We start from the raw sequence: 13,680 nt of genomic DNA on the forward strand, positions 1-13,680 counted from the left end.
ACAGAGTGGTTATTTATGTCAAACGAGGAGGGGTGCACCAACATCCTGAATTGTAACAAACTTCAGAAAGCAGCCCTTCAGTAAGGCTGTTAAAAAAGCATGCACTAAATCCCCCTTTAGAAGGTTTAAAGAACAATAAAAAAGGAGTATAAAGAAGGATTTAAAAGCATGTGCTGCTGCAGTTGACAGTAAGCCAGGTCGCTTGTTCACAGCCGATGCAGGTATCTGCACAGCACCGAGCACCAACCCTGTGGTTAGAGCACAGAATCATAGAATCATTTCGGTTAGAAGACACCCTCAAGATCACTGAGTCCAACCATAACCTAAATCTAGTACTAAACCATGTCCCTAAGAATCTTGTCTAAACGCCTTTCAAACCCCTACAGGGATGGTGACTCCACCACATCCCTGGGCAGCCTGTTCCAATGCCTCGCAACCCTTTCCATGAAGAAATTTTTTCCAATATCCAATCTAAACCTCCCCTGGTGCAACTTGAGGCCATTTCCTCTCATCCTATCACTTGCTACTTGGGAGAAGAGACCAACCCCCTCCACGCTACAACCTCCTTTCAGATAGTTGTAGACAGCGATAAGGTCTCCCCTCAGCCTCCTTTTCTCCAGGCTGAACAGCCCCAGTTCCTTCAGCCGCTCCCCATCAGACTTGTGCTCCAGACCCCTCACCAGCTTCGTTGCCCTTCTCTGAACTCTTTCTAGGTCCATGTTGCTCCGTGTCCCCTCTGCGGTCAGAACTCACCATCACTGTGCTCTGGCACTTGTAAATACTTATGGTGGGATAAACCAGCTCTGACACCTGCATACATCTCTTTTAACTGCCACAGGCCAGAGACAACTCACTGACACATCATATCCAGCTTTTAAACAACTACAGCTGAGGAGAGTCAATCCACCATGCGCATCTCTGAAAATTTCACCCATTCTCATTTTGACTGCTTAGCTAATGAATTAAAACACTGAATAATTCACAGCTCTATCGCTGAGCCCTCTTCTGTAGTCAACACTTCTGTCTACAGAGGTGGTAATTTTATTATAGCACTGGTTTATAGACAATTGTTCAAAGACATTAAAATAGACTGAAAGTAGAACTGGACCCATATCCCAGATCATCAAAGCCAAAGAGTGTCCAGCGTGAAAGCAAAAAGTATGTTCCAAAAATCTAGAGCTCATGATGATAAGAAACCCAAGGAATGAAAAATTCAGGTAATTTAATTGGTATCTTAGAAACCTGGAACCAACTCTATCACATTTCATATGTCTAAACTGATACATTAACTAGATAAATTGAATTAATTGAAGTGTATTGTTGTCTAAGGATCTGAATCTGGGTTCTTGTTTACATACGTACTCATGCAAAAAAAATAAAAGCTATATATATTCCATGGATAATACCCTATGTACTTTTAACCAGTGGTTTGTACCACACAGCAACTATGTATGGTATTTCTAGGTCTCTATTCTTTTCCAGCTTCTATACTACTGAGAAACACAGGCCTGAATTTTCAAAATGCTGCACCAATGTGCAACTGCTGTATAGAATTGTCTACATGTCTCGTGACATGTGAAGCGATACTCTGGAATATAATGAGCTAGAACGCTGTTTCTAGCAATTTAAATTACAAATGCTAGAGTTGGACTCATCCATTTCTTCCACAGCACATTTCTGTGCTTGTGGAGGTGATGATTTTCCTGTTGAGCTCAAAGAGCAATGAAACAAAACACCATCAAGTGCCTCTGACCGCACGTGATATTTAAGACCACGTCTACTACTGTGGGAATGCAAGAATGAGAAAACGCACGAATATATAAGGAAGCAGACAACTAATTGGCATTACTCACATGGATCACAGACAGGCAGGAAGCAGATCCTACACTTGTAAGCACCCTGATTAATACCTGTTTGGCATCCTGAATTTAAATTAGCAGGGCTACTAGAGCAGCAGGGTATTAGCAAGTTGGAGTAAAGTTCACAAAATGCACATACAAGAGTTTGAACAGCGAGGGGAGAAAAAAAAATGCTGGCAATAATCGGGTAAAAGGGTTTGCCTTCCCATGCTGTGGGAAAGATTACATCTCAGAACCAAAGGAGAATGGGCAGCATGCTAAGTTTGGATAAGGAAGGAACAATTCATATGTTCTGATGTGAAACAGGAACATTGGAAACATAGAGTATTTTCCAGTGTTCCCCAATATTCTTCACCTTTAAGTAACGCCTATGAAGTGTATTATCATCTTTATACTGTTTCTCATGCAGCTGCAATATTCCAGTTCGGGTGAGAATCTCATTGAATATTGCACCTACAGCTAAATAATCTGAGTTTTAATCTCAGCAGTTCACACAAGCCAAACTGAGCAGGACCTGAGCAGCACTCGACTACCGAAATCCCACAAGATGTGATAATGATGCCTTAATAGACGGCATCATTTTGGAAGGTGTGTGTCTATTGCAGTCATTATGGCAGCTGTACAAACACTTCTAAGTCAGCTTTAGACGACTCCTTCCATTGTCAGAAACGTAGCATGGACTGTTCACATTTTAAACGAAGACAAAGCATCCACACAAGAAGCTGGGCAAACAGCTGATTAATCCAGGCCGGGCTCCATGTATCTGTGAGTGTACTACTGCTACCTGAGCTACCTGCTTTAAAGCCAACTGAGGCTGACTGGATTTCACAGCAGTCACTGGATAAACCTTAAGACTACAGTATCTTCTAATCTCATCTGCTTTCAGCCATCCCAAAACCAGGGTGCCTAGTCTAGGCTAGTCATCTAGCCTCCATTTATAATCAAGGGAAAGGGATGGATAGCTCTAAAGGGCAATTCTTCGCACTCTTAGATAGGCATCAAGAGGGGTGGGATGAATCACTCTCTGCAAGTGCCTGTGTCTCCTCATTCACTTCAGAGGAAACCTACCCTACACGTCTTATTTTTGGAGAGCTGAAAACCACACTCAGTCAACAGTGAACCACCACTGTGCTGAGTAAGCTGGTCTGCTGCAGATGGGATATACAACAGGAGATCTGAGCAGACAAATGTGTTAAGAAACCCAGTTCTTCCTAGCAGTTAGGCTTTCGGCATCCCAAACATACTGCAGCATGAGATCATTACTAAGTTTCTTCCCCTGAAGTTTCAATTAAGTCTGATATTCTTCCTCATTTCCTCTTCTGCATTCCTTGTCTGGTTAAATCAGCATCTGTGTTTCATGTCTGGGATGGCCATGTTTCAGTGGAGAAAGAAGTTTGTAAGGAGATGAAAAATAAATTTAATACAAAATTGATAAAGAAATTGGGGATTGCCAGCAAGGAAGAGCTACATAAGTATTCTACTTACACGACTGATCTAGCATCTCCCAAATATATGCGCACTGCTCTCTGCTTCCCAACCCACTTTGGAAAGTGGAGGAAGAGGTAGAAGTGCTACACTGAAGTGTGAGAAAAAAATGCTTATATTATTAGCAACAAAATAAATGCATCACAAAAGCAAAGGCATACAAGAGTTTAAGTCCTCTTGGGAGGAAAGTATGGAACAAAATGGTTTGGGAAAGCTACTCTAATGCCTTTTTATACCATTTTCCTCCACAATACCTACATGCAGTAGAGTCATATAGACTTACAAAAATGCCTTTCACTTTTCCTTTCTTCATAGTTGTGCTGTATGGAGATACAGAGGGAACTCACATTGTTGACTTAATTTGTTTAGTTGTAACCCCTTTTCCCATCTGTATTTTTAATGAAGACTGTGAGCTATTTAGGGCAAAGCTCTCCTATCATACAACTACACAGCACAAACATAACACAGTGGGGCCATGATTTTATTTGTAACTTGGAGGGCACTTTTGAATACAAACAGCAATAGCTGCAATATCTAAAAAGCACCGTGATGCTCATCTTACATGCCAAACGTACTAAGAATAGACTGTTTGGAAGCTGTTTTCCCTCTACAATGGGATGGAAACAATCTGTTCTGTTGACAAATACAAACTGAGACTGTGTTACTATTAGTGAGGATATCTTAGGGAATGGGTTTATGCTCAGATTTGCACATTTATCTGATATAATCTTCTAAAGACCTCTTCCCTCACACTGTAACAGTGAATACATGGTCACTCTGCCACCTCCCTGGGCAACAATATCCTCCTATGGAGAGAGTCAGCTGGTGTCACGTAGACCCCTGAGGTTTCAGAACTGCAGCGTAGGAACTCAAGTCAGGAGCGAACTAAGTAGGTTTCGCTTTCATCTTACGCTACACACTACACCAGCAGATAAAAGTTATGATTACCTCAAAATAAATTATTTTTACTCTCAGTCTGTTCCTCAGATGATGAGGTTTTATGCACCAGCCCCAATCCAACCTCAGTGGAAAAAACAAGAACTGGTCCTTAGGATGCAGCTCCCACACGCACCAGCCTCCTGGGCACCTTGTTCCAGGGATGTGCATCGTGGTAACTGTACGAAGCCCAGCTCTGTGGGTTACACACTCATCTCAAATGTAAACTTAAACCACTAGCACATACAATGTCTGTCACCTTTGATGAGGAACACCTGAATCATCCCACCACCTTCTTACAGCCTCTGGGAACACTGAGGAGTTCCAGCCCCCATCTTGTATGGTTTTGTGAAATTACACATTTGCAAAAAATAAACCAGCAGCAAACGATAGTGAGTGAAACACTGATGTCTTGCATTTGACACTGCAAATAGGACCTGGTGGTGTAGCACTGAAATCTGAAACACCACGATGTCTCACCGGGGACCTGAGCACAGGAGATTAAGTCCCAGCCTGTAACTGGTCTGTGGTCATGCTCAAATATGCCAATGACAGACAGAAAAGAACTTAACCCCCCCAGCATAGCCACGATGAACATTTCTTTGGCTGCATAATCACGTTTTGCCTCGTTTCTTACAAAGGGGCATTATAACGCAAACATTAAGCTTTACTAAGTCATTTAGAGCAACTCGCAAACCACCAACCCGCCCACTCTGCCGTCCTCTGCTCCCGCTGATGCTGGGGGAGATCCAGAATAACCCATCGCAGCAGAAATTTGCCGCTCTGTGCAAGTCACAGATTTTCTGACTTCGGTTTGGATGAAAACCCAGGACTTGTTCATCACATCTCAGGGTATTTCGCATTGACTTTTAATTAAAAACTTCCTCGCTGTGCCAAAGCGCGCGGATGCAAACTGCCGTATTCGGCGCTCGCTCGAGAAAACTGCGACATTACATTTACAGCATGAAGAACACGCAAAAAGTAAGACCTGCCTGTAAAATTTCCTCCTCTTCTGCAAACTCTGTCTCTCTCTGCACTGCCCCAATTTACCAACAAGCCACAGTCAAATCAATATATTCTTGGGAATGAAGCGGGGCTGGTAGAGTGGTTTTTGAAGGCAAGCCAGAGAATATTCTAAATAGGGGACACACAGCATGTTTTAACTGCTGTGATAATTCTGCATAAAGAGATGTTAAGGATAATTCTGCATAAAGAGATGTTAAGCTCCTTGCTGCAGCATGCCATGTGTCCCTGAATAAAATTACTGCCATGCAGGCTGTTAGCAGAGGAATGCGTAAACAGACAATGTATCCTTGCATCAGTTCCACAAAATGTTGCACAACACAAATGCCTCTCGATGTGTCATTTCCTGCTTGGCCACCGGCCCAGCTCCTGACAGGCAGTCAACAAAAAAAGAAAGAAAGAAGAAAAAATTAAAGAAAACCTGAAAGATTTAAAGCTGTTCTACTCCAAAGCACATTCCACCAGCTCCAGACTTATCCCTCCACCCTCCGTCTTTGAAAGAAAAGAGGGAAAACTTCCTAAAACCTGTTATGGTTTTAAGTCGAGGAATCTCAAAAATCTCAGTCGCTTTATCTGCGTTTTATAAGCCGGGTCGGCCAAACGGTTAATACAGAGGCTGAGCAGAACCTCTCGCTGGCTTCTGCAGTGTGCACAGACAAAAAGGCGATGTTTGCTCATACCTTGCATCACGTGTGCACCTTGCAAGCAGAGAAATATTCGGGAGCTGAATGGAACACGGCAGTTTTCACCTACCGAAACGATTCAATCCAAAGCTCAGAACCACTTTTCCATTCAAGCTGATAAGGAAACTTCTGGTTGGTGACTTTGGAGACTACCTTTAATTAGAGACAAACTAAAGTTTTCAGAAGCCCAGCAAAATACAAAAATATATAGACTTCTTCTCCCTGTTTCCTCAAGATTTCCCTCCTGAATTTCTACCAAAAGTAGTCAGAAAGGAGGACATGTTTCCTATTCAAAAGTACCAATATGGAATGTCAAATAATTAATTCTGTGTTTTTAATGAGATAAGGCAAAAGCATTAAAGACGGGCTTAGGTAAACATTTGGGGGGGGCAGGTGTTATTCTGGTTTTTCTTCTTCTTTCAATTCTTTTACAGTGGTATCTTGTTATCAGTCAGTTACGACCTCATGACAACTTATTGCTCTGGAAAACTTCTTCCAGCCCTGAAAGGCAGCTCTGCTGGCTAAGATGTGCTTAGGGCAGAGGTTTTATACTGGATATGAGGAGAAAAAAATATTAGCAGGATTTCCCAATGATTCCCAACGATCTTATACAGCCCGGTCTCTTGATTCCTTCAGTCAGAGTGCAACATGCTGTGTCAATCCAGCACAAAGACTGTGCAACACAGCAGATGTCCCTGGATGGTAATCTAGATAGACTGAAATAGGTAATTAAAAATAAATCTTTTGCAAGGAAAAGATCACCAGAAGACCTTTTCTCATGTAGAAATAGGGAGGCTTTCCTAACAGAGCAACCTGACATTACCGTCTCTATTAAAATATTTTAAAATAATAACAGAGAGGCAAGGCAGCAAGCTTCTACAAGCAGATGTTTCATACGACTAAATGCCGCTTACATTTAAGAACATGACTTTCTGAAGTGCCGAGCATCCGGAACACCAACTGGACTCACCACGTGCCACGACTACTCAGCACTCTCAAAATCAGGCTCTAAATGTTCGTGATATCTGTCACGGGTATTGCTGCCGCTGGAAGGGAGGCAGCGCTCGCTCCAGTCGACTTGCCAGCAGAAGGTCAGAGTGCCTTGCCTAAAAACAAGCCTTACAAATTCACGATCTGAAGCATGATGTCATGTCTTAAAATGATAAGCTGGCAACAAAGTAAATGACATTTTGTAAAGATGTGCATAATTTTATGTTTACGCTACTTAGAATGAAGGTTCTAATAAGTCATCGGTTGTGTTCCTTTAAAGGGAAGTTTTATAACTGAGATGAATCACAACTGCAAAAGATCAAAGTTAAAAAACATCAATGATGCCATGGGGTACTTTTTAATCTTGTAATGAATGATGATCATGTGCTCTTATGAAGTTGGTCCAACTGCCAACGCCAGATGTGTATATTAAGAAAAAAGTTGTTTGTGATGTGACAGCTCTGGTTGAGCTGCCAGAGAGAGGAAAACTAGGATAACGTGCCTGAGATGTCGAAGTGAAATACAGATCCTGGCAGAGAGGGGCACTATTTGCCGATACATAATTTGTTAAGAAAAACACATCTGCTACCAGAGACGCTCCTTAACCTGAACTCCTTATTGCCCCCAGCCACCTAATTTTCCTTTTGCAACATAAACGCCAGATACACTTCTTGAGCGATTGCTACCAAACAGTAATAAATCTACGTGAGTGCAGGGGCTCTCAGAGGGAAGAAGTGAAATTCCCACAGTACTTCTTGAAACTCCCACAGTATCTCTTCCAGAGTGACGCTTTCCCTGAAAATTCAAATTTAATAAGTCATTCTAGATGTATCATAGAATCATTTCAGTTGGAAGAGTCCCTCAGGATCATCGAGTCCAACCACAACCTAACTCTAGCACTAGACCACGTCCCTAAGAACCTTGTCTAAACGCCTTTTACACCATAGCCTGCGATAACAGAACTTGCAGAAACAAACTGACCCCTTACTTCAGTAAGTATTCAACCAAAATACTGAAATTCAAGCGGAAATACAAGCTCAAATTAAGAAACATAGAGCATTCCTAGGTTCAGCTATTCAATGAGAGTAGCAGATAGGTATCAAAGAAGACTGCCTTACAGCTCTAAACTAAAAAAGTCCAGCAGAACTTGAAAATCTTAAGTTATGTGAACACAGCCTCACTCTTAATGCACTGACCAACAAAATGGTGAGTCCCAATGCAAGCAGGTTCCCTTTCCATGCCACACGGAGCAGCCCACGCTGTTCTCTGCATCATTTCCAAAGCGCTTTGCTCTTTCACAGCAGTTGTGTCCTCTAATGGGAGATTTCCACTTTTGTGGATGCCTCAACACACGGAAGCAGCCACCAAATGGGAACGGCTAAATGATATGTAACTTATTCCCTGGTTTTTAGTCCATGAAAGCAGTTTGTCCAGCATCTCTGAGTAAGCTACACAGAGCTGCAGGTGAAAATTAAAATTGGAAATGGTTCAGCTCGGGAGAGGAGACAGGACAAAAATCCCCTCGCTGTGACAGACGGACACCTCACCTGTGAGCAGGTAGCAATTCGAGCATCTATGGAATGAAATTAATCCATAGCTACTTGCTTTTTCCCTGTTATTGAAGGTGAAACTCTACAGCCTGGATGGTTCTTCCAGAGGGATTTCGGTTCCCGTCTCTCAGTGTAAGAGGAGGTGACGCTGCAGCGTGTATTAGCACGAGAAATACTTTACAACCTGAATTGTCTAAGTCTTTCTACTTCATCTCTCTTTGTGGTATTTTAAACCAAACTCCACAAAAGCTCCTTAAAGGTCTCATTTGTATGTGCAGATCAAAGGCAAAATAATTATTTGAGATGCTTCCATTGTAGAGATTTTTTTAATGTGGTTATCCATCAAATGATTCTTAATCTCTAAATGTAATTTAAATACAGCTATATCTGGTTAATCCAATCAATTTAAAAAGGGTTGTTCTTGTTAGATTAAGAAAAAACTCCAGAACTGGCTCATCAGTGATACCCGTACGATGTGAGACTGGTTACTGGCTAAATGTGCTAGACAGAGAGAGAGCCGTATAAATCCTGCTGGATTAACCAGACTCGACTGTATCTAAATATAAGTGCTACCCATAAAACTGCTAGAACATGACAAGACAAAATTCTCATAAAAATATAGCCAGTGATCACTGCAAATATATCCCTAGTGAGTTAGGAAGGTGCATCGCTATAAGGTAGACCCGGTGAGTGAAAATCTGCTGGACTGCGTTTAAATAAAACGTATGTTCTGTGCACAAATAAGAAACAAAGACCATGCTGTTGATATACTGGTTTTTTTTTTAATCTATCTTTGGCCCTCAGGGGTCTATGATAAGTCCATAGCTGAAAACCAATTTCAGGTATGATGAGATTAACCAGGTGCATTAATTATCTGATGGCAAAAGAATTTAAGGGCAAACAAAAAGGCACTATATTATATATTTTCTCTCTGCACTAGGACTGATCCTGAAAGATCAGCCTCCTATTTTGTTCTGAAAGTCTTTAGCTGGAAACTTACAGGAGTTTAAGGAAGCCGGCATGTTGCAGGATTGTATCTATTATGCCTAAATCAGTTTATATATAAATATAGTGGGTTTAGTTCTCATTTACACTGACAGATAATGTATCAAGACCTTGATGTGAATGAGAATCAGGTTCTTGACTGCCCAAATTCAGCCAAGCACTTAAGTGTGTGTTTAATGCAAGTATGTGTGTGGTCCAATAGAGTCCAAATTAAGCATGCGCTTACATATTCTGCTGAGCGAGAACCAATGCTTGACAAAGATATATATTTCATTTATGGGTCTCTGTTAAACAAAATTAAGCAGACGTAAGTGCAAAAGTAAGAATATAATACTCACTTCTTGGCTCCCTTGGCCCATCCACTGTAACCTTTATAGCTCTGTGGTATGTAGCGACTTGGGGGGGATTTGTCAGGACAGTTATTGTCAAAGTAAAGCTCTTCCCTACAAAGCAAAAAGAAACAACAAGGAATGAGTGATTACAACATGAAAACAGTCACACGCATGTTCAGTAAAGAATCGGAGACGTTTAAAATTATTCCCTGTCGTTACCACAATCGTGAAAATTAAAAACATAACTGACCATAGGAGTTTTCCTCCCCTTCAGTTTTACTCTATGTCAAGAATATGTCCATGTGTTGACAATCTAAATGTTCCTTATTTAATAATGGGTCATCATACAATGACAGAACAAAAGTGATTCACTGCTGAGGACAAGCCAAATTCTTTGCTGTATTGAAAGTGGTGTAAATCTAAAGCGGGTCAGATAATTTAAAAATTTACTCCAGTTTTGCAGCTGTGTGACAGAGAGCAGAATGTGGCCACATGTTATTTACTTCACACAGTTTTATCATTTCATTTGTTTGACCTGACTACAATAAAATGAGGAAAGAAGATATTTTCCTTCTGGGAGTCATTTGAACGGGGAATCAGTGTCTCCTGTCCTTCATATGCCAGGGGTAATATGGTGATATCATTATTACTGGAACAGATTCTTTTCCCTACATATATTCCACCTATGAAACACTAAGAAACCCCCCAGCTTTCCTGTGAGGGTGAGAAACTGCTTTGTGCACGTACGTTGCTATCATAAGTCTGCATCTTTTATTTCGAGTTCACGCGGAGATTGCACAAGATCATCCGGAGCCTTTCGCTGAATGAAAAACGTTAAAGAAAGAGAAATAAATAAAGGGAGCTGCCTGCGTCTGAGCGCACATTCTCACAAGGCGCTGGCCCCCGTTCGGGAGACTCACTGACAGTTGTAATCTGTTAGATATGCAACGGTTAGTCACGTCAGATAGTCAAAACTGAAAACTGTTTCAAGACAGGAAAAGGTGGGCGTACAACAGTGACTCAATAAAACAGTCAGCAATCTTCGGCCTTCGTGCTCATTTAAGCTGCTGCTTTACCAGACGCTTAAAACTCTCTTTTTTTCTTTCCCTTTCCCCCCCGTCCCTGTGTGTATACGTGCATTTTTGTCGCTGGGGCTTTTCCTCTTGCTGAACTCTGAAGGCTTTCAATCAAGAAGCAAATCTTAAACGATATGTAACAGTGCAAACTTAATGCAGTTTTTTTTTTTCCGAGCTTAATATAGAACAGCTTATATATAAGGCATAATATAGAACAGAGCTTTGGCTGTCAAATCTAGTAATAGGACTTTCTTTCTGCTCCAAGTCATATATCCCCCAAACCTGCCTGAGACACGCATCATTTATTATCAGGAGTGCAACTTCAAACTGTCTAGGCTATATTTTTCACTAACTAGAATGTGACAGGGACTTTTTTTTAAGGAAATATAACTGTCATTTAGAGTAAAATGGTTTTCCAGGTGTCGCTGCGCTTCAGCTGTGCCCACCTCTCTGAGAGATGCAGGTTGGAGGGGAGTTCAGTACCCTGGCAAAGGTGCCAAAATTTCAGGAGGCTGAATTCTGCCTCGGTGACCATGCACAGATGAAGGTGGTTTTCCCTGGAAAAACTGATTCTTTCACAGATCTTTCAATAATGATCACTGCAGGAGGAGTCAGGTGCATGTAGAACGTCCAGTCTCTGTCCGATCCTGCCCATACACCATCCCCAGAGGTAAATTGTGCGTCCTGCCAGCATCAGCGTGTGCGTAGGTGACCGTCAGACACATAGCGACAGCCCTGATGAAGCACATGTTGCCTACACACCTGCTTGTTTAGGGCTGAAAATGCCCGTGCCTTTTATCCCTCTCCAAGTAGGAATTCAGGCTATTGCTTGGATCCATATAAATTCGCCCGGGGCAGGTTTAAGGCCTCCTTCAGTGCCAGCCTATCATGTCAAAAAGTTCTGGCTATGAAATTGTGTGATGACACCATTCAGACCACAGACACACATATGAAATGGGTAGATTACTGGTAACAAAGATACTAAAGGGATTTTCCAAGTACCTTTGAATGAAGAATTTGGCTTTCCAGCGCTACCGTTATATTTACATGCCAAATCAGTACAAAAGTCTATCATGACTAAAAAATAACCCGACAAAATATACTGTTTTAAGACCCTGTTAAATCAAGTCTGCGAGATTTTCTGCACTAAATACATCTCAAGAGCATACAATAAAAAGGCACTCAGTATAGAGATATGTTTCGACCTTGCCTGTGAGCACTTTGAAATTATCACCTCAAGCAGCCTAAGCCAAACAAGCAAGCAGCTGATCTGTAAGGGAAGCTGGTTTTGTTCCCTAACTGGGATTCTACCAAACCGAAGCATTAATGCAGTACCATCGATGAAGCCCCATGGTGCTCAGCAAACACCACATCACCTCATCGCGGGGCCCTCAGGTTCCAGAGCTTTCAAGAGATGATTTACATATTACAGGATTAAGAACAAAATACATTTTTAAGGTCCTCTGTTTCAGTGATGCTTATGCCTTTCGCAGGTATTTCACAGATATCCCTCCTCAGCCACGAAATCCTTTAATGCACTTTTTATCGCCTTTCTTTATTGCCCTTAGTCATTTCAACTATCCACTTTTAGAGGCTAAAGACTAATTGTCGTCCTCTTTTATTAAATTCCCCAGCCAAGCAGTCATCTAGCACTATTGCTTTGGTGTGTCTAAACTGTGCATTCTTTGTTATTCACACATATGAGCTGACATAGGATGAGTTGGACGTATGCTGAAGCACAAGGAAAACCCCAGAAATTCACTTGAAAGCAGGCTCGGCAGCTTGTGCGTGTTGCATATTTTTTCAGTTAGATGCTAATGTGATTAAAGTATCAGGACACAACAAAATTAAGGTTATGATCCTTTGCTTATTGAAGACAGGAATTCTTTCTTCTCTGTGCTGGGGATCGGGGCTTGTAAAAGTGAGCTACCACCTCGAAACCACACACAAACAACTTCTGCATTCACATAAAGTGGCCCGGTTACTTATTCTGACGAATCCAGAAAAGGTGCTTAAGAGAAATTATGCAAACAAAAACGTGAAGCTTCTGTCAGCAGCATGAATATGTATAAAAATCAAGTTTCTCCATTGAGCCATGGGAAGCAAGAAAAAACGTGGGAGAGGAGGTGAAGTGGCAAGCTGATGATTCAGACTTCACAATCAAATTTAGAGATACAGAGATCAAAGAGCGAGCTGTTTAGAAAGATGTAAATCTAAAGTCATGAACAGGTGTGGATTAGTTTCTTGCCACCAAAAAATGATTTCTTTATCACTTTATTTTTCCTGTTGTGCTTCAAGACCTGTACCTACTGATATTTGTATATGTAGGGAGCTTTCTCACTTCTGTTTTCAACTACTGCTTTCTTTCCCTGCTATTCTGAGCAGAGTTCTGAAAATCTATCATTAATGATAACTCCTTCTCTCCCTCTCTCTGTCTCTCTCTCTCCTCTCTGTTCTAAGTCTGGGAGACAAGTCTGGACCAATTTCTCCATCCTGCCTCTGGCAGCAGAATGCAGCATTTCAGATCCTCCACCGAGTCCCGGCTGCTTCAAAGGAAAAACCCTACTTTCTTCCGTTAAGATCATAAGAAATATAGGGGGAGGGGGTCAGCTCTGTTTGGACATAATTACACTTCATCAAAAGAAGCTTTCTTCATCTTCCATGCGTGAAAAGTCTGCAAGCAGTTAAGTCTGTCTTTTTTCTTCCTTTTTTTTTTTTTTTTAAATATAAAAATTGCTATT

General features: G+C 41.5%; 1 protein-coding gene across 4 annotated transcripts in view; it reads right to left on the minus strand.

Moving 5' to 3' along the window:
• RUNX2 (RUNX family transcription factor 2) overlaps window positions 1–13,680 on the minus strand; it is a 228,361-nt gene that overhangs the window by 140,836 nt on the left and 73,845 nt on the right. For all 4 annotated transcript variants that reach the window (XM_082049028.1, XM_082049026.1, XM_082049027.1 and 1 more), the window contains one exon: window positions 9,870–9,974. In XM_082049028.1, the coding sequence (XP_081905154.1) occupies window positions 9,870–9,974 (105 nt within the window). The remainder of the gene's footprint in view (window positions 1–9,869; window positions 9,975–13,680) is intronic.

Source organism: Streptopelia decaocto (genome assembly GCF_964273445.1).
Source record: "Streptopelia decaocto genome assembly, chromosome: 3".
Classification (NCBI taxonomy): domain Eukaryota; kingdom Metazoa; phylum Chordata; class Aves; order Columbiformes; family Columbidae; genus Streptopelia; species Streptopelia decaocto.